Source organism: Dendroctonus ponderosae, unplaced genomic scaffold (assembly GCF_020466585.1).
Source record: "Dendroctonus ponderosae isolate FM_Combo_2020 unplaced genomic scaffold, Dpon_F_20191213v2 Dpon_F_20191213_1, whole genome shotgun sequence".
Classification (NCBI taxonomy): domain Eukaryota; kingdom Metazoa; phylum Arthropoda; class Insecta; order Coleoptera; family Curculionidae; genus Dendroctonus; species Dendroctonus ponderosae.
Genome location: NW_026017110.1, coordinates 28718800 through 28742988, shown reverse-complemented (window position 1 = coordinate 28742988; position 24189 = coordinate 28718800). Strand labels below are relative to the sequence as shown.

The window sequence follows — 24189 nt, the reverse complement described above, 5'->3', positions numbered from 1 at the left end:
ATACAGGGTGTCTCAAATTCAAGTGACAAACCAAACATAGCTTTTTTTTAAATGGAATGCCGTACTTTTTATTGCATATTCGAACTATTCGCACAATTCTAGACCTACTCGATATAAATGTTCTATAATAATTTTCAACTGTTTTTCAGTTAATAACCAATATTGATTGAATTTTGGTCAGCCCGTTTTAACATCTAATTTGAAATTTAGAGCAAAATATTATATACAAAAGTTGTAGATATTGACATCTAGTTTGTTTTATGATAATAACGATTGCTACAGGGTGTCTCAAATTCAAGTGCCTGGCCAACCTCAATTTTTTATAAACGGAATGCCCGAATATTTAAATGGTTATTGACTCACAAACAGTTGAAGATCAATATAGAAAATGTATACCAAAGAGGACTGGAATTTTGGGAATAGTTCGAATATACAATAAAAATTAAAATAGACTGGATGTTAGTATCTACAACTTTTGTATTTAACATTTTTCTCTAAATTTCAAATGAGATGCAAAAACGGGGTGGCCAAAGTTCAATCATTATTGGTTATTAACTCAAAAACAGTTGAAAATCATTGATGATCAGAATCAAAATCATCAGCATTTATATCGAGTAGGCCTAGAATTGTGCGAATAGTTCGAATATGCAATAAAAAGTACGGCATTCCATTTAAAAAAGGTAAGTTTGATCTGCTACTTGAATTTGAGACACCCTGTATCAATTATTGCTATCTTAAAATAGACTAGACGTTAGTATCTGCAACTTTTGTATTTAACATTTTCCTCTAAATTTCAAATTAGATGCAAAAACGGGGTGGTCAAAGTTCAATTGATACAGTAGTACATATACCTGTTACATAAAGAAACTAGACGACAAACTGATATAAAATCTAAATTAATTCATACAATAGACAAAACACACCGTTTTTTGAAATCATATCGGACTGCTATGATTCCAAGAACCAGACCGCTTGCAACAGTATTTTCATCAATCTGGTGCATTAGGCTACATTTGTTATTTTCAATTTTCGTTTCTTCTCATTTCAAAGTGTTATTCATACATTGAAAACCAATACTTTCTACTAAAAATCCGGATTTCGAATTTTATAATTTTCTCCATAAACAAACTGAAATCGAACTGCCGAAGCAATGAACCATGGAACGAGCGAACAAGCAAATTATTAAATAATCATTGTGTAGTTCGGTGTCGTTTTGTCGAAAAGGTGTATGAATATTCAGTTTGCTACTATCAGCTGACTCGTAGGGTGGATTTGGTATCAAGTTGCTATTGGTTCTTTCGTACCTAATGTTTAAACTTTGGTAATATTTTGAGCGGTTTTGGTTTTTTATATCAAGCACATCCGAAGCTTTTCTCTATCGAACCGCATCAAATATGAAAATTTGGGAAAATAGTCGATAGAAACATACCTTTTCAAGGCAACGTATGTACTAGTTTTAGAAATCCATATATCGAAAAGTTGCTTGAGGATGAATAATTTTCAGATACAGATTGTTAGTACTGAAAAAGATTGAAGTTGAAGAACTCAACAAATACTTACTCAACAATTTTCACTGTCAGCTTATTGGCCTGCATGTTATTTGCTAAGGCGTGTTGGTACATGTGGAGGGCGGCCAATCGCAGCCCAGTATCGTATTGGAGTTCCGGTGAAAATCGCTCCTGGATCACATCGTTACAGCATTGACTGTACAGATAGTCCAAAGCGTTTAAGTCGCGCTGTGCTAATGAAGCTGCTGTGATCGGCACAAAAGTCACCCTGAACAGGCAACGCAGCTTATGAGCGCCTGGTTGGGAGGCGATCTGAAATTTTCCAGACAAGTAAATAAATCCCTTGAGATACTTAGAGAAAACGTTTTATTTTAAGGTAATATGAATCTGGAATCCTACCTTTGCAATGGAATCGTGCGGATCAAGCAAAGTGAGCTTATTCCGCTTCAAGCTCTTGATATGTTCGACCAGTAAACTGAAGTACTCCGACGCCTGGATGCACAGTTTGGACTGCAGCGAATTGACAACGTCCTGGACAGTTGTCCAGGCGTCGTACTTAAAGCTCTTGGTTTGGCCGTTCTCCAGGAACACTTTGAGGACGTTGGCCATCTGAGGCACGCAGATATCGCCCAAAGAAAACGCTGAGGGCTAAATCGCAGAAAATGCAGAAGTTAATTACGAAGTGTTGGATGAATAATGGAGAAGCTTACAGGAAATAATGGAGCTCCATTAACGCACACGCTTTCGGCGAAGCGCACCCTGGATGGCTTGGACCTCAGTCGGGCTCGTTTCATGGCAGAAAGTAGGGTGGACTTTCGCACACCCTGTTGCTCGGTTGGCTGGCATACCTCCAGTGTAACGGAATGAGTGCAGGATCGGACTAGGGCGATTACGTGCTCTCGGGGCGCTGTTTTCACATCTTCCCCGTTCACTGAGAGGATTTGGTCGCCGGGAAGGAGCTGGAAAAACCCACAAGCTTTGTCACTTGCTTAGCTTTAAGTAGTCAACATCAAGTTCAAGTGGAACTGATCTTACCTCGTTGATCGTAATAGTTATGTTGAAATTCTACGTTTTTTATGGGATTGTCATTTTTAATGTTTAGATGATGGTGACCAATAAATTGCAAACTGTGGCAAATTGTTCGAAACAATTAAGAAATTGAAGAAAGCGCAAACTCTTCAAAAGTAACACAATCATTCAAAGAATTAGACTCTTGTAACACTGTGTTAAGTTGTGCTATTGAGTTGTTGCCGCTCTATGAGTTATAAGTCATTTTTTAAAGCTTTACGATATCCGAGCCTGGAATTTTCACATCTAACAAAAAATTTTATTACTTTGTTCAAACAACTGAGAAAAAGTAATCTAGATTTTCCCAGCAACAGAACTGAGTCCAAAGAAAGTCTACAAGTTTTCTTGTATCGATCTCCTAATCTCCAGTAATTATTTGGAAGTGGAAGTGGAATTACAGTCTAACACGTTCTTTAAAAAACCCAAACAGCGTAAATGGACATGGCAAACCTCAGACAACAAAGTGAAGAACGAAATAGACTTTATAGTCTCAAATAACAAGAACATTGTTACATAACAAGAACATGGTTTTTTAGTGCGATAGAGTCCATTATTTTCGTTGGTGCTAAACTTTCGAAAAATGATTTCATATAAAAGTTGTTACCGCACAAGTGCGCACATTTTCAAAATATCGTATATGATACAGAGTGTCTCAGAAAAGCGCGCAAGATTAAAGTGTATTTTTTTAAATAGATTTTTTTCAATAGCTCATGAAATGCAGCTTGAAACGCTGCATATGCACCGTAAATTGTTTTTTTTTCTTACTTGCGACGTTGGCAGATTTTCGCCATTTTAGTAAAATTTTGCTTAAAAACATGGTATCTAAAAATTAATTGTAGATGCAAAAAAAACAGTTAGAGATACAAAAAAATACGTCTTTTCAATCACCACAGATCTGTTAAGAATTCTATTACACCAAAATATCAATACATTGGACAGGGTGTTAACAATGTGGACTTCAATCTAAAACTTTTGAACAAAAGATAACTTTTGTTTTTCAAATGGAAGTATGTGTATTATGTATATTAATACGTAATTAGATAGACAATGTATGTATGGACGAGTCTGTTTTGGATAAATTTTACACCGGAAGTGATCATAGGCTGGTCAGAGCAAAGAGCCCAGCGGGAGAGATTTTGAAACTAAATGAAGAACAATACCAGAACGACCTACATCAGGGACTATCCCCCACAGATACATTAGAACAACTAGGTACAGACCAACTTACGGCTAAAATCACAAACGCCATAAAAATGGCCACCAAGAAAATATGTTCACGTACAAAAAATTACAGAGATTCAACATTAAGTCCACATTAAAACTACTAGAGGAGAGGAAAAATAGGACAGATAGAACATCGGACAGCTTCAAAGAACTAAACAAAATGGTAAAGAAAGAAATCCGAAAAGACAATAAGAATCACAACACAAAGATTATCGACGAAACCATCAACGACAATTGCAAAATGAAAGTACTCCGCTCACAACCCTCAAAATGAAGAACAAAATGACTAAAGTAAAAGACGAAAACAATGTGCTGGTACAAGATAAAAAGACATCACTAACGCTCTCGAGAAGGTTTATAGGAAATTATATTCATCCAACCTACCGCGAACACAATCAAAGAGAACCTTTTTAAATGCAGGATAGGAAGAAGTACCGGAAATTACAGAAGATGAAATTAAGACCACATTGAGACAAATCAAAAATATCAGATGCCCAGGAGAAGACCAAATTACAACAGAAATGCTGAAGCTGGGGGGAAAAACTACAAAGAAAGCAATTCGAATTCTGACAAATAATTCATTCTGCAAGTGCAATTCTGAAGTTATATTAGGAGAGATATTAGGTGATAACACAGAGATAGAAAATTATCGGGGGTAATTGCACAAGTGCTTCAAAGGAGTATATTTATCTAGTGCACACTATCAAACTGGGGAGAGAAAATCAGCGTGCGGAAATTATCAGACGAATTAGACTTTCGTGGGCAGCCTTCGGAAAACTGGGACAAATCCTGAAGAACAACACAATTCCTGTGAATTTGAGAGTTAAAGTGTATAATACGTGTGTCCTGCCAGTTAATACATACGGAATGGAAACCATATGCCTCACTAAAGCCTACGCCAGAAAGCTCAGAACTTCTCAAAGGGCTACGGAACGAAGCATAGCAGTATCTCACTTCGAGATAGAGTTAGAAACGAAGAGATCAGAAGAAGAACGAAGATCAGTGAGATAGATAGTCGAGCAAGTCGCAATAATGAAATGGCGATGGGCTAGACACGTGGCTGGACTACTCAAAGACAGATGGGCGCTTAAAACCACAGAATGGAGGCCGAGACAAACAAAAAGAAGCGTGGGACGTCCGTCGAAAAGATGGGTAGACGATATCAGAGACGTGGCAAGTAAACGATGGTTGAACATTGCACAGGATAAGGAAAAATGGAAGAGTTTGGGAGAGACCTACGTTCAGGAGTGGACGGAGACAGTTTGAAAAAGAAGAAGAAGATCTCCTAATTTTTTGCACAAAAGATACAGTTTACCAGTATTTTATGGTGAAACGTTAGAAAAAACGCGGTTTTTCTGTTCAGTAATGTTAACCTAAAGTTTTGCAAGTGTTTCTTATAATTTTTCACCGAAAATACCTGATGTCAGCATTTGAGATAAAACTAAAAACCAAGCGATTTTTGCGAAGAAAGAATTGTTTAATAGAACCTTTGTTAAAACTGGAATGATCTCAAAATTTGCAGGGTCTTTAAAAACCTTCAGTGCGGCCAATTTTCCAAATAATTTTTTGTAAACTTTTGCTCTCTGGTCGTTGTTTTCAAGATAATCCTAATTACTTTCGGTAAAAACTGAATAAAATTATTTGGTTTTTATGCCAAATTCGAAGCTGAAATGGGTTTTCTAAAGTTCCCTGCAAACCGATGAATGAGGCGAATTTTCTAGCAAAATTAATTTTGTCATGTTTGGCTGAAAAGACCCAATTCTCGTCAGAAAAGAAGAAAATCATTAGAAAAGAGCTAGTTTCGTGTTCGGTTTTGGAGAAAACCGTAATGGTTTTCGGGGAAAAACGGAGGAATTTATTTTCTTTTATGTCCCGAATTCGACTCTGAAAATAATTTTGTAAAATTTTTACACATTACATTACATTACACATCAGTATTGTTGATTAAAACTCCACTAAATAGAGCGTTTTTGAGTAGAAAGTAAAGCAAAAAAAATCAGATAAAACTAAAAAACCACATTATTTTTAACCAACTCTACCGTCTTCAGAGGAATGGAGGTGACGAGATTTCCAAATAATCTGTGAAAAACTTTCGCTTATTCATTTTTATTCCAAATTCGAAACTGGAAAGGGATTTGAAACTTTTTCAAGCGACGAAGGATCGGAAATTTTTTTCATAATTTTTCGCGGAAAATACCTTAAGATTGTCAGCATTTTTAAGCGAAACTTTAGAAAATTGATCATTTTGAAGAAAGTGTAACTTGACTAAAACTGGAAAATCCTGAAATTTTGAAGACATTTTAAAAATATTAATAATAAATGGCCCTTAAAATAAATCTAAAAACAAGTAAAGAAAAAAACGTTAAAGAAAGTAGGCCTGGGTTTTTTAGGAATTGGCGCAGTGCGGCGCAAATGGCTTGGTGCTCCAACACAATTCCGGCAATTCTGAAATTTTGAAGAAATTTAAAAATATAATTAATAAATAACCCTTAATATAAATCTAAAAACAAGTAAAAAACATTTTCCCAGCAACGGAACTGAGTTACTGCGGCGATGCGTTGGGTTGGCGCACCAGGCCATTTGCGTAACACTGCGCCAACTCCTAAACATTAACTGAGTTACCCAGCCTACAGCGAATTAATAACTGCATCAAAAATCTCCAAAATGACAACGAAAAGCCATTAAACTGTTCACTGGCATTATCAGAGATGTTTTCGAGCGAACCTGCAAAAATGAAGGTGCACAAAGAATCGATGAACCAACAACTGGCCTCGAATGCGTTAGAGTGAAAATTGAGTAAAAGGCTAATTGTTAATCATGCAACACATTGAACTGTGATCCAATAAAGTTTCTTTTTAAATGCAAGTCAAAGAAATGTGAAATTGTCATTTCACGATTAGAGTTACTTACCTCATTAGCACTGGGTCCCCCTTCAGTAACAAACCTGACAATGACCGGTTTTTCCGAACCAGCCACAAATCCAAAGCCCAAACTGGCCGATCGTTCCAGAACCACTGTTCTTGGTTTGGGCTTTGGAAGGTTCTCCGCACTTTTGTAAACTGGTGTCTCGTAAGTTGTGGTCTTGTTCACATGGCTGGATAAGATTAAAAGCATTTCTAAAGGAACATTTTTATTTTCTGAGTGGTTGTTTACTTGATGAAGTAGGAACGGCCAGTGTCATCTACAGCCCTTTCCCAGCCGTATGGTAGCGAGTCTTTGCCAGATTTCCAGACATCTGCCGGTGGTAGCCATCCAGCAGAACGCGTTATATGGCTGAAAAATGGTAAATTTCTCCAGCAAAAATCGTCGATTAGTCGCAATTAAATGAGCAGTAATTTCCCGCGATTTCAACGACAATCCGATGCATGACCGGAATACAATTAGGCAAAGGATACAGATGTCTTTGCATTTAAAGTCGTCGTCTAAATACCGTTCGAATGCCAGCACGCCGATATTCGAAAGTGCAACAATGGTTATTTAGCACCCGACTAATCTAGGTAATTAGATTAAGAATTTAATCGAACTCTTCACTTACTTGCAATAATAGAGTCGTCCTTCTTTGGTCACGTGGGCGGTCCATCCTGGTGCAGGGGCTGAGTCCAAAATGTGCAAAACGCGACTGCATTCTTCCTGGGTTTTCTGTGGAACTTTCTGCTCAGTTTCCAAATTTTCAATGGGTTTCTTCATGGCACTTGCATCGGAACTTAGGAAGATGTTCACATTTTGCAAAAGCATCACGCGACGTTTCCCGAAAGGCGTTTACCTGGAAAGATAAAAAATCTATTTCAATCACCATTAACTTATAGGCTTATCACCAGCGAAGTGTTGGCTTGTGTAAATGGTTTGTAAAGACAGCAACATATAAAGGAGAAAATTGAAGCAAAAACAACTTTAGTAAAGTGAGTGAGTTAGAAGCCGTAAAAATGTGAGATTAATTAATGGAATTGTTTAATTGAGGTCTGTGAAACCAGCTAGGAATTAAAGTATTTTCTCAGAGTGCTTGAAACCCCTAGAGGGGTTCATCTAGAACGCATTAGGAAGAAGAAAAGTGGAGGAAGATATCAAATTCTAATAACCACCGTTTTGTGCTTTAAGACAATTTTACCGCTTCCTTCTACGTGTGTCATTTTCTACCAAAGTGTGGATTTTCACTCTGTTGGCGCGGATAGAACATTTATGAACGTGTCAGTTCGGCGTCCTACCATTATTTTTGTGCTGGTGTTTTTGGTGTATAACAATGGAAAAGTGAAGTTGTCAATCTAATAATAATCAATAAATAGAAATTAATAAATCAGCAATCATCCAATCAATCATCTATAAAAAACGAAATAAAAAGGCAAGCAGTAATCCTCAGCGCACTAAAGCACAAAGGTGTGCAAAACACACTCTTTTAATGTTTCCTTTCCTTGAAATTACTAATTTCATACCTTCCTTGATTTTTCTCTTACATTGCTCCGCATTGGTCATTCTTTCAGCCTAATAGATTGTTAGTCTGTTTGGTATTGACTGGTGCTTCATCGTATTCTATAAGATTTTATCTTCCAAGTTTTTGTCCTAAGGCCTTTGCTTCCTCACTTTTCTACTCGGAAAATTCATTCAGACACTTTATTGTTGCAATTCGGAAAACTTGTTGAAAATCACACAGCAATTGAAATTTTTGTAGCTTTGAAAACGCAAGTCAAATAATGGGCGTTTTCCCGCAAGCAAATTTGTCGTCTGATAGAAGACAACTTTGTCTAAAAGCATTGCTAATTTATTTTATATAGAAGCAAATTGTGCTATTTTTGCGACCAAGTAAATGTTGAGCTTAAATGGAACGTTTCACGCCGCTGCATCCTCGGTATAAAAAAATCTTAACTTCTAAGCTAAACGAAGCAGCAACTTGAAATATCCATAGTGTATACAAGAGACGTAAAGCTAAACCGGCTGGTAATTTCATTCAAATTGCGCCATAATTGAATAGTTTGCAACTTCAAAACAAACAAAAAGTAAAACGTTTTCATGCAAATGCACGCACTTCACTGAAATCTCATAACTTCTGATCAAACACACACAGAAGCTTAAATTCCGCAGACGTGAAGAAAACAGCCTAGTTTGAAATTGCTGAAAATTTTCTTGAAATCGCATCTAACCATCATTTCTTGCAACAACGTAAATGTTGGGCAAAAACTTTCCTCCCCAACTACGTCTTCCGCGAAAAAATTATTCGCTGTTAATCTTAAGAAGCACTGGAATCTAAAAATCCGTAGGTCTTATCGTCAAATTTATCAGCTCTGAAGACGCAACTAATCAAATAATAAAAGTTTTCATGCAAGCGTACACTCGCCTAAAAATTCATAACTTCGCATTGTAAACTCACAAAAATAAAAAAATTTTGAAACTCATAGAAGACAATTGCAGAACTGCAGAACATTGCTTTCAAATCGCATCCAAGCATGATTTTTGGCGACTAAGTAAACCCTAGGCTAAATATGAACGTCTCCACAAACCTGCATGGTCGACTTAAAGCAATTTAAACTTTCAATCTACAACAAGTAACATTTTGCAATTTTTCTAGCCTATAGAAGACACTTGTGTCTAAGAAGATTAATTGCCCTGAAATTACCGTATAACTGATTTTTTTCTAGCTTTTAAGACGCACAAAAATGGACTTGAAACTGTCTAGAACTAGAGAAAATTGTCTAGAACGCTCGTCTAGTCGATTGAGATTAAAAGGCTTAAAAAAAACCCAGATCTTATTTGGATTCGAGTGTATTCTCCTCAATTTAAGGCTTCGTATTTATTTGTCCTAGTTTTGCAGTTTTTAATTTTTGAAAATAGCTTTGAAAGTGTCTAGAGTCTCACGTCGTGCCGCTTGAGGTTAAATTGCTTAAAAAAAACTTGACCGTATCTTGATTCTAGTCAGTTTTCTTCAATTTGAGGCTTCGTTCTAAGTTCTAACCCCTCTGTGAAACTTTGAAGTTTTCACTTGTCTTACTTTTGGAGTTCTTAATTTTTGAAGAAGGGCTTGAAGGTATATAGTGCCGTGACGCTTGAGATTATAAAGGTTCGAGTGGATTTTCCTCAATTTCAAAATTCTCATAACTGATAGAAGTCGCTTTAGTTTGAAACTCCTTAAACTTGCATTGAAACTGCACTAAATGGTAATTTTTTACGACTAAGTAAAATTAGGGATAAAAATGAACGTTTCTATCCAGCTGTATCCTCGACTACAAAAAATAGTTATTCTCAATCTGGAACAAGTAGCATCTTGGAATTTTCGCAGTGTATAGAAGATACTTGAGTATAAAATGCTGCAGATCTTGTTCAAAGTAAAGCAAAGTAAAGTTATGCATGGGGACTCTCACGCTTAAAAAAATGTCTAACTTATAATTAGAAACAACAACGAACATGGAAATTTCACAACTTATAGAAGATATCTTATTCTGAAAATCCAGCAAACGTTATTTAAATCGCGTTGAATTCTGATACTTACGTGACTAATTAAATGGAGGGCTATAATGAACATTTCCCAACAGTTGCACCCTCGGTAAAAAAATCCTTGAAAAAAAATTTGGGGGACGTAGTAATTTTAAATATTCACACACAGTACACAAAACAAATTCCAATATAAAAAGACTACAGACTTCGTTTAAATCAGAGTACAACTAAAATGTTTCCAATTTTGAAAATGCAAGGCAAATAATTAGCGTTCTCACGCAAGTGTACTCTCTTGCCTAATTATTTTTAACTTGTGATCGAAAACGAGCACAAACATTTTAATTTCACATCGTATAGAAAAGACCTTAGCATGAATATTCCGAAATTTTTATTTAAATCGCGTATAATTCTGATCGTTCGCGACTAAGTAAAAGTTGGGCTAAAAATTAACATTTCCAGCTACATAGCTGCATCGTGGGCTCAACAAATCTTACCTCTCACCCTCCAGTAAGTGGCAACTTGAGAATTTGCAGTGTATAGAAGACACTTGAGTTCAAAAATGCTCAGGATTTCCTTTGAATTAGACGAGAATTAAAATTTTAGCAGACTTGAAAACGCAAGTCAAAAATAAAGTCTTTATGAATGCGCCCGCTCTCGCTTGAAAATTCCCAATTTCTCATGGGAAAAAACAATTACGATGAGCATTTCAGAACTTATAAGACAGATTAGTCTCAAAATTATGAATATTTGAGGTAAACCCCGTCGACTTTTCAGCCTTGCTGAGTATGCAAAAGTTGGTAAAATAATAAAATAAAAGTTGCACCCTCGATTTAACAAAATCCTAACTTTTAAGCTGGAGTAAGTAACCACCTGCACAGTGTACACAAGACACTTTCGTATGAAAATACTGAGGATGTTTTTCTAATTCGACCAGCCAAATCTGTTCCAGCTGCGAAAACGCGAAACAATTAATACACGTACACGCTTTCGAGCAAGTGCACGCTTTTGCCTAAAAATGTATAACGTCTGATTGAAAACACGCAGAGACATAAAGTTCTCGCTACTTATAGAAAGCACCTTGATTTGAAACTGTTCCAAATTGCGTAAAAATCGCATGGAATCGTGATTTTCGGAGGTTATGTCAAAGTTTGATTAAAAATTAACACTTGAGTCTAAAACTGCTAAAAATGTCTTTAAATTTATAAGTCAATTCAAACTTTTACAGCTTCGAAACTGCAAATAGAGATGAAGTCTCTGATCTGTGAAAGACCTTTAAGCCTAGGCAGTAGATTACACAAGTAAATCGATTTCTACTGTAAAAACAGAGGATGAATAAGTCACTTTCACTTGATCAGTTGAAATCAAAATAAAATTGTCAACTAAACTTAGCGGAAATTGCCCGTTTTTCTTAGATCCCCGGACAGATTCCCATAATATCAATATCCTGCAGTATTTGGAATGTCCGCTAAATTTCCCGCAGGATTCCAGCCCTTTAAGGAATCGAAATGTCGATCATTCCAATAGGATGAAAGCGTGGATCAATCCGGTGTGGTGGAATGGTCGTGGAATGGCGATCAAGGTAAATCTCTTGATAGCGTGTGGTTCTGAAAAGGATTTAGATCGAGCGCCACAAATAATCAAATTTTAAAAATCGTTAAATAATTAATGAGCCTTTTGCCGGTCGGTTGAGTATACTGAAAAGTATTCTAGAAGCGATTGAAGTAGAGGGTGAAAGCGGCGACCTGGTTTCCAGCACGATGGCTCGTGCTTCCATTATCTCGTTAAGGTACGTCAGAAAATCGACTTTTCCGATTAAAGAGGCGGATTTTTCGCAATTTGAAACCTTGTGAAAGGTTTCAATTTTTCACGGAGCGTAATTTTCCCTTGCTGCTCCAATCAAGCAAAGTGTATTGATTGCCAAATATCTGAATTTATATTAAGGCATCAAACCAAGGAAAAAGTGCTAGTTTACCATTAACTAGCTAAGCTAACTCAAGCAAATTGATTAATTAAAGTGTAAAATCACGTGGTGTTAGCGCAAGTCACACAGTGCCTGAGTGACACTGTGTTGAGTTGCGCTATCGTGTTGTGGCCGCTCTTTGAGTTAACGAATTTTAACTCATCGGTTAATGAGTTATAAGTAATTTATTAAAGCTTTACGAGACCCGAGACTGGAGTTTTCACGCCTAAAAAAAAGGTTATCAACATTTTTTCTGAGTAACGTTTTACTACTTTGTTCAAACAACTAATAAAAAGTCATCTAGATTTTCCCAGCCACAGAACTGAGCCCAAAGAAAGTCGACGAGTTTTCTTGTAAAATCAATCTCTTAGTTTTTTTGCAAAAGATTCAGTTTGCCAGTATTTTTTAGGAAAAACACGCTTTGGACCTAAAAGTGAAGAAACCCCAGTATCCAAATAAATGACTATCAAGTTTCGCTTTTTCTGTTCGGGGAAATATTTTTGGAAAAACAGCAAAAATTATTATTTCCATAATTCGAAGCTGCAAAAATATTTCCACAAATTTTTGGGCAGCGAATTTTCCAAATAATTTTTTGCAAAATTTTGCTCTCTGATCGTTTTTTCAAGATAATTTTAATTACTTTCGGTAAAAAACTGAATAAAATTATTTGCTTTGTGCCAAAGTCGAAGCTGAGAAGGGTTTTCTTAAGGTTCTTGCAAACCGATGAATGCGGCGAATTTTCAAGCAAAATTAATTTTGTTCGTTTTCGATTAAAAACTTTTGGTTTTGTGCTCGGTTTTGGAGAAAACCTTAATGGTTTTCGTGGAAAAACGAGAGGAATTTATTTCTGTTTCTGTCCCGAATTCGACACTGAAAAAAGTTTTTGTCAAATTTTTACAAAGCTATAAATTGATCTTGTAATTTTTCGCGTATAAATCCTCGAGATCCAGATATTTATATTGGTATTACTTAAGTGAAACTCCACAAAATAGTGCGTTTTTGAGTAGAAAATGAAGCAAAAAATAATTCAGTGCAAACTAAAAAACCGATTTTTTTTTTAACAAACGCTACAGTCTTCAAAGAAATGGAGGTGACAAGATTTTCAAATAATCTTTTATAAGCTTTCGCTTATTCTGTTCGTGTGTTGATAGAAAATTATTTGATTTTCGTTCAAAATTCGACGCTGGAAAGAGATCGCAACACTTCTGTCTGTCACAACTGACGACAAATTCGAAATTTGTTTCATCATTTTTCGCAATAAATACCTTCAAATTGTCAGCATTTAGTAAGAGTAATTTGGCTAAAACTGGAAAAATCTGAAATTTTGAAGAAATGTTTAAAATGTAATTAATAAATGGCCCTTAAAATAAATCCAAAAACAAGTAAACAATTTTTTTCCCAGCAACGGAACTGAGTTACTGCAACGGTGCGTGGGGTTGGCGCAGCAAGCCATTTGCGCTACCCTGCACCAACGCCAACCAAACGCGTTCGGTTTAACGGCCTTCAGCTTCCAGGATTATTCGGCGGACTACATCTTTTGGATTATTACTAGTTTCCCTCCTCAAGAATCTATTATATTCTAACTTTTCTTTCTGCACAATATCTTTCTTCGTTCACCTCTGCTTGGTTTTTTGATTCAATTTCTTATAATCTTCAGTATTTTTGAATAGTTGTTGACTTCGTTCTTCGATCTTCGACGGTCTTCACTGTGCAATTAGGGTGAGAACGTGATCTGCCATCCACCTATTTTCAGATGCTACAAATTCTAGAAAATTTAAGATACAAATGCTCAGTAACATGATTTATTTTATTCCATCGACGCTTTATGTCTTCGGAACGGCTCTTCTACACTGACTTAACTACTTGTTGGTAATTTCTTCTACAATAATATGCTTGATATCTTACAAGCGAATTGCGACCCTTAACGTGTGTTTTATACAGGGTGATTCAAAATTGGCGTCATTCCTTTTAAGGAGTAGTAGGGGCTCAATTGGAGAGTAGGCAAAAAATAATTTTAAAAAAATTTCAAACATTTTTAGAAAATATTAATTTAACAGTTGAAAATCGAATGTAAACTTTGTTAATATGCATTATTTTTAAATAGTCTCAGCTTTGATTCGAACCCTGTTGGAATACTGTCTTTGCTTCAAATTGCGAAAATTTTTGAAAATAAAAAAGTTCTCTTCTACAATTTTTTGATGAAAAGTCAAGCAGGTTTTTTTTTGTGATTAACAGAAAGTTACAGGTATAATACCGAGGAAAGGCTACATTCCTACCTTGCATGTAAGATACACAGAACACAAAAACACATTAAACCAATGATTTACTGATCACCGGTACTAACTGAGCGGGAGTTATTTGACCGAATACGAGAAGAGTGACTCCGAGTGAATACGAGAAGACAGAACTGTATGTTTATTTGTATACACATCAATTCGAGGTTATGATGGCAACAATAAACAATTTCTCGTTGACACTTTGACATTTCAAAAAAGTAGATCCCTACATTTAACGAATTCTATTGAATTTACTACTTGTCGTGATCATGATTGTCACTTTCTCTATTTTTCCATGGTTACCGGGGTTTTTAATAATTACGAAGCAACCGGTTTTCACACAATGTTAATTAGGCTCGAAAAACATTGTTGCCATCCTTCAAATATCGCTTTTTGCAAATTTATCAGTTTTCAATAACAATTATTTTTTTTTACTATTGTTTCTGTACTCCTAATACACTCACCAATTTTGAATCACTCCCATATTATAAAATTATAGCCAATTTGTGTGTATTATATTTAATTTCAATAAATTGCTAAGTACCTCACGCATAAGAAAATTTCATATTATCCTACTCTTTTTCAGAGTTGCCACGCTGCTGAATTATTCCCAAAAAACATTCAAAAAGTCAATCTACAAACTACAAACAGCATGAGAATCGTATTAATTTGCTGTTCTCATACTTATTTTATAATTAAGGAGCTGACGTACTAACGTAAGTTAACTACTGCGTAAATTAGTGAGGAGAGCTGCTACATAAGTAAGTTAGCTACTACATAAGTTACTCCGTAAGTGAGTTAGAACGTAAATTAGTACGTAAAGTTACTACGTAAGTGAGTAAGGAGCTACTTCATCAGTTACTACGTACGTTGTTAGTAAGAAGCTTTTACGTTCCCAAACTGTAGTGTGTTCTCAATTCACTGGAAAATGTAAATTCGGTACAAAAAATGGCTGTGGGTCTTCAAAAATCAATCAGATCAAATAGGCTGTTAATTGCAGGCAAAGCGACAATTTTGAGCTGCTTAGCTGCAGTGTTTGATTGAAAAACGCATCGAGCGGTCAATACAGCCGTGCCAATTAGCCGCCACCCTTAAATTGCACTTGGCCAACCCCGCGATCCCAAAGCGAATTTCATCAAATCCGCATTGTTTTTGTTAATATGAATTGTTGCAAGCGAACAGTTTCGTCAGGTTCCCACTGTTCTCAGCCGAACAGCGCATTTTCTTCAAGGTTCCCTCCACACACAAATTTCCTTCAATTGTTGTTATTACAATATTTACAAGACCAACGCGTTTTGCGTAACAGCTTAACGGTAGAGGACAAGAATCACATTTACTTACACGCTCGTTAAGGCGTTATTTGTCATGGTCCGTATTAAAGAGTCACTTTTCTTCAATATTAACACTGCGAGTCACATTTTTCGGGAGCGAGACGTCGCGGCCCGACACGGGTTGGGCTCGTCCGGGCTTCGGGACACTAACTGAACATAATCCCGGACAATTTAAATGGCAACAATTCGTAAATAATATCACTGAGGACGGATGTATGTACAAGAGTTCAACTACCGAACGACTGAAACTCGATGGTGAAAGTATTCTGCTGCCGCTATTCGACTAAACCTGCTGCGCCGCTTCAAATAAATCGAAAGGAAGTGTTCAATACTTGGGGCGCACACTTCCTGTCCTAAGGGGAGATGGCACCACACTGGTATGGATTTTTTGCCCAAATACACTGAGGAAAACCTCAAATTTAAGGGGCAGAAGCCAAGTGGGACGAAGGAAATTTTGTAATTGAAACCGTTCAAGTGGAAGACTTCAACTATTTCTTTTGAAAGTGCTTTATAATCATCGGCTTAGGGCATTTTAATCTCCAAATGTGCCTTATTTCTGCCCCAAAATCAAAGCGGGGGGGAAATTGGCGCAGGTTCGCTTAAAAGAGTGATTCGTGGCCACTTGGAGGAGGCCTAAAAATTAAGGACTTTTCTGCAAATTTTGGAGAAGTCATCAATGTCCAGTCTTCAGTAGGCCTTACGATGCCAGCAATCGTATGTTTTAGCTTCTCATCAGAGTAATTAGTATTTTGCGGAAAATACGTTGGATTAACTTTGGCAAGAACGTATTTTTCAGAAGTATCAGGTCAGGCCAGTAATTGGTGGAATCTTCCCCACTTCATTTGGCGGATTTTCTCCGAAAAATCTTGAATTCTCAAGTTTGACAATCATTTCCCCATAGACGAGTTTCTCCCAACTTACCACTAAGTTCGGGCAACTTCAACTCCTATTAACAAAACGGCCAACATCGATCGTGACAATCATGTGAAAAAGACGTGACTTGTACGAAAAAGTCACCAACTTCTTATTGTGTCACGTCAAATCCACGTGAATTGACGCATGCAATTGGACGGGTTTGACTTGTATTCAAATGTATTATTGCGCCTTAAAAATTGACGGTGATTCAATGAATGCTGTGTCGTCCGCTTGTACGTCTAGTGAAACTGGCCTAGACGTCCGAAGTAGTCGGGCATGAAACACAACGGTGAGAAACTCCCGTAGGCGCCATCTATTTTACTCGTATGTTCCTATACGGGAATAAAATATAGATAAAGTCACATGCTTATGGGTTTAATATGGAAGATTTAAAAATCACCTGAAATCCATGCGTACAATTCTCTCTGTAAGACAACAATCTAATTCATCAATCAACAGCGTAAAAAAATTGAAAAATAAGGGGCGTAATATTGCGCGAAAGAGGGCCGATGCAATCAAATTAGATATTTTCGAAAAAGAAAACGCATTTTAAACTACTAAATGTGTTTCATATAACTATAACATAAAACAATACTTACACACTTTTCGATGTGTTTCTATATTTCTTTAAAATGTTGCAAAAGTTGATTAGAACGAAACAAAACAAATCGCACACACCAAGGTCAACAAAACAAGTGTCAAATTACTAGTTAACGTGTAGTTATAATTTTAGCCACCAGGGGGCGTTTGGACTTTTCAACTCGGGAATTGATCAATTAATTAATTTGTGGGTGGTTGCCGTTCTTCACATTGAAAAAGTAATTAATCGAATCACATCCAAGCGTCGTTTACGAACCAAAATATCCCTTGTATAAAACTCCGGATGCTGGATATAGTAGGCGTATGTCCACACAGCCGCATCACTTTGACAGCAGACGTCAGATAGTTTCAACTCTGTTAGAGCAATTTTTTTCCTAATTACTGTACAAATTTTACGAAAATCGCACTACACTATAAAGGAAAACTTTCTCTTTCAGAAAATCGTGAATGTTCTTCAAAAAAAATTAAAAACTCCGCTAGTTCTACAAACATTGACGAAGGAGAGTGGCCACAGTCATTTCTACCCACTAAACTTTCTAGTTTCTCTTTCGGAAAATCGTAAATGTTCTTCAAAAAAAAATTAAAAACGCCGCTAGTTTAAGAAGCATTCACAAAGCTCACAAAAAAGCTATTTTTTTCTAATTACTGTACTGATTTTTACGAAAATCGCACTAAACTGTTAGGAAAACTTTCTCTTTCGGAAAATCGTAAATGTTCTTCAAAAAAACATTAAAAACTCAGCTAGTTTCAGAAACATTGACGAAAGAGAGTGGCCACAGTCATTTCTACCCACTAAACTTTCTACCCAATAGACTAATTCAGGAGAATGACATAAGAACAGATGTCCGTTTGAAAGCTGGTCGCTTGATGTTCTCTAGGTAGTAGATCTAGTAGGCACATGATCAGCAGCGTCAGATTGACAGCAGACGTCACATAGTTTCAATTTTGTTGAATCGAAAACCTTATTTTTTAGATCGAAAATTATCAGAATGTTTAGCATTTCACAAGTTTAAGAATGAAATAAGTGCACGCTAATGGTTTTTCTGCAAATAAAAACTAGTTTTCAAATATTTTCTATGGTTTATCTGCAAAAATGTTTCTATAATATTTATAATTCAGTTTGGAATAAAAAAGCCCTGCTGAGTTTTTCTGCTGAATTGCACAGTTTCTGACTAAAAAAATAAAAGCCGTTTTATTGTGCGAGAAAATTGCCGCTTAATTATTATGCATATGATTCTTTTCAGAAAAAGAAAACGAAACACGCCAATGGTTTAGATATAAATATTCTCCCATGCGACATTCACTTGTGAATGAAAAAGCTCTTGACTTTTTTGTTAAAAAGTCGCAATTTCCGATTTAAAAAAATAAAACCGTTTTATTGTTTGAGAAAATAGCTAAAAAAAATTTGACTCTCGATTTTTTTCAGCATACAAAACACTGCACACAATGGTTTCTCGGCCAATTAAAATTACTTTTCGATTCTACGTTCACTTGGGGAGAAAAATTATACTTTGTGATAAAAAGCACAGTTTTGTAAAACCATACATTTTGTTGAAAAAAATATAAAAACTCAGTATTAGAATTAAGGTACGTTAAAAGCTTATAACTTGAAATTATTTGGCAAATTGCACGTATATTTAAGGAGAAAAATAAAGGAACGGATGAATGAGCAAAAAACGCGCGATCTAAAATTGTTTATTAATCTTAATCAACTCTCTTGATTGTAAATATTCTGGAATATCACAGTCACAGGTTTAGTACATTTGAAGCTTCAAATAACGTCTAAACAGTGAAGACAGAACAAAAACTAGGAGATTTCAACCAAAAAAATCCCCCATCTTCCACAATAAAAATACTAAAAACAAGTAGATTATCTAGTGCTTAGTCGGCCATATAAATGCTAAAATTCACTTTCGCTCAAAGCTGATTACAAAATAATTACTACAATTGACCATCTGAAGATCGATCTTCAATTGCTGAAAATTGTTGCCACTCAAGTCGTCACCTAAGCAGCACGTATGCCTATAGGCCTTAAGAACATTATGATTTTCATTGTAGATTTTGAGGATACAATCGTGGGGTGGCTCAGTATCGCTGGGCAGTCTCATTTGGGACACTTTTATGAACATGCTCTTTTTGGTCAGTTTCAGTAGCACTCGAAACATGTGTTCATTGTCGCAGAAGAAGTAGGATGGTGACGCTGGATGATTGATGGCATTTTCCCGGAGGATTTTTTCGAAATACAGTTTCTTCTGGAAAATACAGAAGGGCTTGGTGTTGGACAATGACCTCCGCTGTCACCCGATTTGGTTTCTGCAGATTTTTTTAGGTCTAACATTGGTTGATTTAAAAAATAAACTCAGTAAACAACACTACTTTGTTGTGAAATAAACTTGTACTGAGTGTACAAAGTAATCGAAAAGCTCTTGCAAGATTTGCGCCGTTCTTGCAACGCTAAAAGTAGAATAAGCACATAAAAATGAATGCGTTCGTTCACTTGAGGCCACCCTGTACAAACTTATTGCATGAAACCCACTAAAAATTTTCATTGCAGTATTGGGGCTTCCTCAAATAGGACTTTAAGCCTTTGCATACGCACAGGACGAGCAAAACATTAGCAATTTATTATTTGGATCTGCGGTCAATAATCTGTTCTATCTGTAACCGCGAAAAGTAAGATTATAACAACCTCAGGTTTTCCTTAGCATGATCCGAAAAGAATCGAGAAATGTACAGAGTGTCCCATTGAAACCCCTCTAAAAAAAACTTACTTCCGATGGAGTCCTATCAACAAAAGTGAACTGTCCATGCACTAAGAGGCAATGAAATATCATCTGTTGCTTCAGCCCAGTAAAAGGACATTTTAGGATCTTGTCGAATGGGCATTTGAACTTGTATGATTGACACTCGTTCTCATGCTGCTCTATGTGAGCGAACGGCAGTTTTCTGTTGCAACCTGAAGAAACAGAATTATTTGAAAGCCGTGCAAAACTATGTAGTGGATAGAAATAGTTAAAGCAGCGGAAAGGCTTTCAAGGTGCTGAATAGTTTGCCTTGTGTGTGAAAAAAGTGTTAATGTGTGCAGTCCAAGGAAAGAAAATATGTTCTTGAATTAAGTCCTTAATGGTAAATTAATATGCGGGTTTCTCTGAGTAAAAATCACGAAACAGTCCGGTTGAACAAGGCGAGCTGCGTTGAATAAATTTGGTCAAAAATACTGGTTGTTTTAAACGAAAGATGCAAAATGTTGATAAATAAGGTGATATGAAAAAACCTTTGTCCTCAAATCTGCATGAAATAGTCAACATATCCACTAGTCTTTCTATATTGTAGCTGCGGTTGCCAATCTGCTCGTTGCCACAAAGCTTACAAAGTTCTCCTGAAACGTAAAAAAATGCGTGTTTTATTAATGTCGATTCGAAATTTTAATTTATAATAATGTAATAATAATAATAAAAGATAGTCGATGATGCGCTTATCGGAAGAATGGCGTGATTTGTTCCATATTTAAATAAATGACATTGAAGCAGTAAATTTTGGTGCGAAAACATGAACCCTTTTATTCAAGTGCGCCCTCTTATCCTAAAATTCGCCTCTCCCAACTTAAAGCAAGTGGAGATTTGCAATTTTTACCATCTTTAGAATACACTTGGTTCTACAAATGTGCAAAGTTTGGTTAAAATCGCTTTCCATCCTGATTGTTGCCAGCATGATAAATATTGGTCTCAATAAACAGTTCTACTCAATTGAGAGCTGCTTTTAAAAATTCGAGGCTTTCTAGTTAAAGCAAGTAGCAATCCGCAAACTTTTGCAATCTTTAGACGACACTTGGTTCTAAAAACCCTGGTGGTTTAAAAGAAATTGCCAAGAATCCGGATTGTTGCTAGCATAGTAAAAAAACGTTCTCAAAATAAGTGTTTTTGTTCAACTGCGATCTTTCATTGCAAAATTCCCTTTTACCAAACAAAATCAGTTACCAATATGACATTTTCAGTCTAGAAATATTCATAGTTTCATATGAATCTTCGGTAATTTTCATTGTTGGCAGCACGGTAAATATCGATCTCATAATGGATGTTTTCATTCAATTGCGCTCTTTGCTTCAAAAATTCCTATCTACTTGGTTAAAGGAAGGAGCAATTTGAAAATTTCAGCATTTTTTGCAGGTAATTTATTCAAAAGAATCTGAAATATTTATTAACATCGCCGTGAATTTTCTGATTTTACTAGCCTAATAAATATCGGTCTCAATATGGAGGTTTTTATTAAACGGCGCTCGCTCTTTTAAAAATTGGTATCTTCCAAATCAAAGCAAGTGCGAATATGAAATTTTTCCTATCTTTACAAGACACTTGGTTTTAAAGATGCGAAAAGTCTCAGAGAAATTGGGAGAAAACCTGATTTCTTACAGCTTAATAATTATCGTGCTCAAAGTAGACGTTTTGCGCTCAAATCCAAATTCGCTCTGTACTTTAAAAATTCGCATCTTGCAAAACAACGCAAATAGGGGACAGCTGAATTTGAAAATTTTTAATATTTTGTAAAAATCATATCTAATCCCTATTGTTGGCGACTAAGTAAAAGTTGGTCGAAAAATGAACGTTTCCACACAGCTGCACCCTCAGCTTTAAAAAACCACAGCTCTTAATATGGATCAAGTAGCCACCTGAAACGTTCACAGTCTACAAACTACACTTTATTAAAAAAGCGCCCAAAAGGACTTTGTTCAAATTACATCACAATTAAAATGCTAGCACCTTTGAAAACGGAAGTCTAATAATAAAACTTTTTACGTCAGTGCTGGCTCTCCTCCAAAAATGTGTAACTTCTGATTGAAAATCAAAAGAAACATCAACATTTGCAAGCTTAAAGAAGGTAGTTTAGTTTAAAAATTGTTAAAATTTTATTCAACTGCCGCTTAACTTAGATTTTTTTTGACCCAAGTAAATGTTGGGCTAAAAGGAACGATTTCACACAGCTGCACCCTCTCCTTTAAACATCGCAACCGTCAATCTGAGGCAATAGCAACTTTAAACTCTCTTGGTGGACCATGAGATCTATGGATAGAAAATACACATTTTCGTTTAAAAAGAACTGCAGGCTTTGCTGAAATTACATAACAATCAAAATTTTAACTCCTTTGAAAACGCTAGTCAAATAATAAACGTTCGCATGCAAGTGAACACTCGCGCCTAAAAATTCCTAATTTCTGGTCGAAAACAAAAATAAACATTAAAGTATGGCAGCTTAAAGACGAGAGCTGAGTCTCAAATTTCAGAAAATTTCATTGAACTGAATCCTGATTTTTGGCGAGTACGTAAATTTTCAGCTAAAAATTAGCGTTTCTGGGCAGCTGCAATATTTGCTTTAAAAAATCGTAGCTTTCAATCTAAAGCGTGCAGAATCTTGAAATTTTCACAATCTGTATATAAAAACTTGGTTCTAAAATGAGTGAAGATTTTGTTCAATTTACATCTCAAATAAAATTTCTGAAATCTTGGAATCTTTGAAAACGCAAGTCAGATAGTGAGGAAAGTCACGCAAGTGCATTCTCTCCTCTAAAAATTGCTAACTTCTGATCAAAAGCAAAGGTTAATCTGCAAATGTGCCCACTTGTAGAAAACGTCTTAATCTTGAAATCTGAAAAGCCTTATTCATATTGAAATTAATCCGGATTTTTCGCTACTAAGTAAATGTTGAGATAAAAATGAACGTTGCTGCACGCTGCAGCCTCGGCTTCCAAAATTCCAAATTCTGAATCAGGAGCAAATACCAACTTAACATTTGGACTATCTTCAGAGAACACTCCAGTCTAAATATTCCGAAAGTTTCGTAAGAATCTCCTAAATTCCCGATTTTGGCCAGCTACGTAAATATAGGCATAAAAATTGATGTTTGTACTCAACTGGGCTTCGCTTTAAAAAATCACAAGTTTCAAACTAAGACAAGTAGTCATTTGGAATTTTCTTTATCTTTAAAAGACGCCCTCCTCCAAAGAAACCAGTGAAAATGTGGTCTGAAAATTTAAAGTAAGGTAAATGGGATAAAAATTAAATAGATGGTCGTCGCGTTGGTTGAAAGTAGATGGTAAGAAACGTAGTATCATCTGCAACTTCGATATCATTTCTGATTTATTCCCTTCTTCAGATTTTTCAATGCATGTCTGATAATCGTTATCTCTATGTATCTTTCCCTCTTCCATTAGTTGGCTACTTTCTTTTATTATCTATTAACTTTTTTTTAATTTCTCTCTGTCTTTAATGTTTGTTGCTGTTTCACTCATCAACACACACAACACTATAGACTATTTATTATTCTACTTTTATTATTTTTTCAACACTATAGACTATTTATATTCTACTTTCGAATGTATTTACGGGTTGTTTAATGCTTAATGTTCTTTCATTTACGATTTTTGTTGTGATTCTGTTGTGTCTTATTAGTTTTTTTTATTTACGTCTGATTTTAACTACTAACAATTTGTAACTAAATAAATGGGGCCAAACTAAATAGCCTTCCCTAGAAACACTGTCTAGACAATATTGAAGTGTTTCTAGATAAGACCAAAGATCCACCTGTCAGTCATTGAAGTCAGACTAACTAAAGAATTAAGTCGGTGTTTATTAGAACTTTGAACGGTAAATATTGAAATTTCTCACCAATTTTGTAGCATTTCTGACAATATGCATGCCCCTTAATGCAGTGTTGTATTGGTCGCCACATTAAGCCCTGGCAGCCTCTACATGCCAATTCGCAAGCAATTATGTCTGCCAGTCTCATCATCTCCCCTTTGGGGTATCTATTGGCGACTTGCATTTTCTAGTAGCAAAACAAAATCATTTATTTGCTTATTGAAGGAAATTAGGTAAAAATTTAAAAACACATAA

General features: G+C 35.8%; 2 protein-coding genes across 4 annotated transcripts in view; both read right to left on the bottom strand.

Annotated features, from left to right (window-relative positions):
* The window catches only part of LOC109533550 (FERM and PDZ domain-containing protein 4), a 23741-nt gene extending 7649 nt beyond the window's left edge, over positions 1-16092 (bottom strand). Inside the window, exons 1-7 of one of the 2 annotated variants that reach the window (XM_019898890.2) lie at positions 15798-16092; positions 7336-7563; positions 6954-7073; positions 6711-6894; positions 2219-2467; positions 1908-2156; positions 1561-1820 (exon numbers count right to left, since the gene is read on the bottom strand). In XM_019898890.2, coding sequence (XP_019754449.2) covers positions 1561-1820; positions 1908-2156; positions 2219-2467; positions 6711-6894; positions 6954-7073; positions 7336-7535 — 1262 coding nt within the window. In that variant the 5' untranslated portion in view covers positions 7536-7563; positions 15798-16092. The remainder of the gene's footprint in view (positions 1-1560; positions 1821-1907; positions 2157-2218; positions 2468-6710; positions 6895-6953; positions 7074-7335; positions 7564-15797) is intronic. The other variant, XM_048668219.1, reaches the window with a different exon arrangement.
* Positions 16093-18981: 2889 nt separating this feature from the next.
* On the bottom strand, positions 18982-24139 carry LOC109533546 (E3 ubiquitin-protein ligase SINAT2). 2 transcript variants are annotated; one of them, XM_048660545.1, is made up of 4 exons: positions 23962-24139; positions 20577-20681; positions 20074-20258; positions 18982-19615 (listed from the first exon to the last, which is right to left on the bottom strand). In XM_048660545.1, exons 1-4 carry the CDS (start codon positions 24116-24118, stop codon positions 19472-19474), a joined length of 591 nt encoding a protein of 196 aa, XP_048516502.1. In that variant the 5' UTR covers positions 24119-24139; the 3' UTR covers positions 18982-19471. The 2 variants fall into 2 exon arrangements, with proteins under 2 accessions (XP_048516502.1, XP_048516501.1); XM_048660544.1 differs by having other exon boundaries at positions 18982-19554.
* Positions 24140-24189: the final 50 nt, after the last annotated feature.

Excerpts from the sequence above, each read along its gene's own strand:
- LOC109533546 (XM_048660544.1), bottom strand. The coding sequence starts at position 24,118 with ATGCAAGTCGCCAATAGATACCCCAAAGGGGAGATGATGAGACTGGCA. Across the intron at positions 20,259-20,576 it reads ATGCAGATTTGAGGACAAAG|GTTGCAACAGAAAACTGCCG; the intron begins GTTTTTTCATAT and ends CTGTTTCTTCAG. Across the intron at positions 19,555-20,073 it reads TTGATAGGACTCCATCGGAA|AAGAAACTGTATTTCGAAAA; the intron begins GTAAGTTTTTTT and ends TGTATTTTCCAG.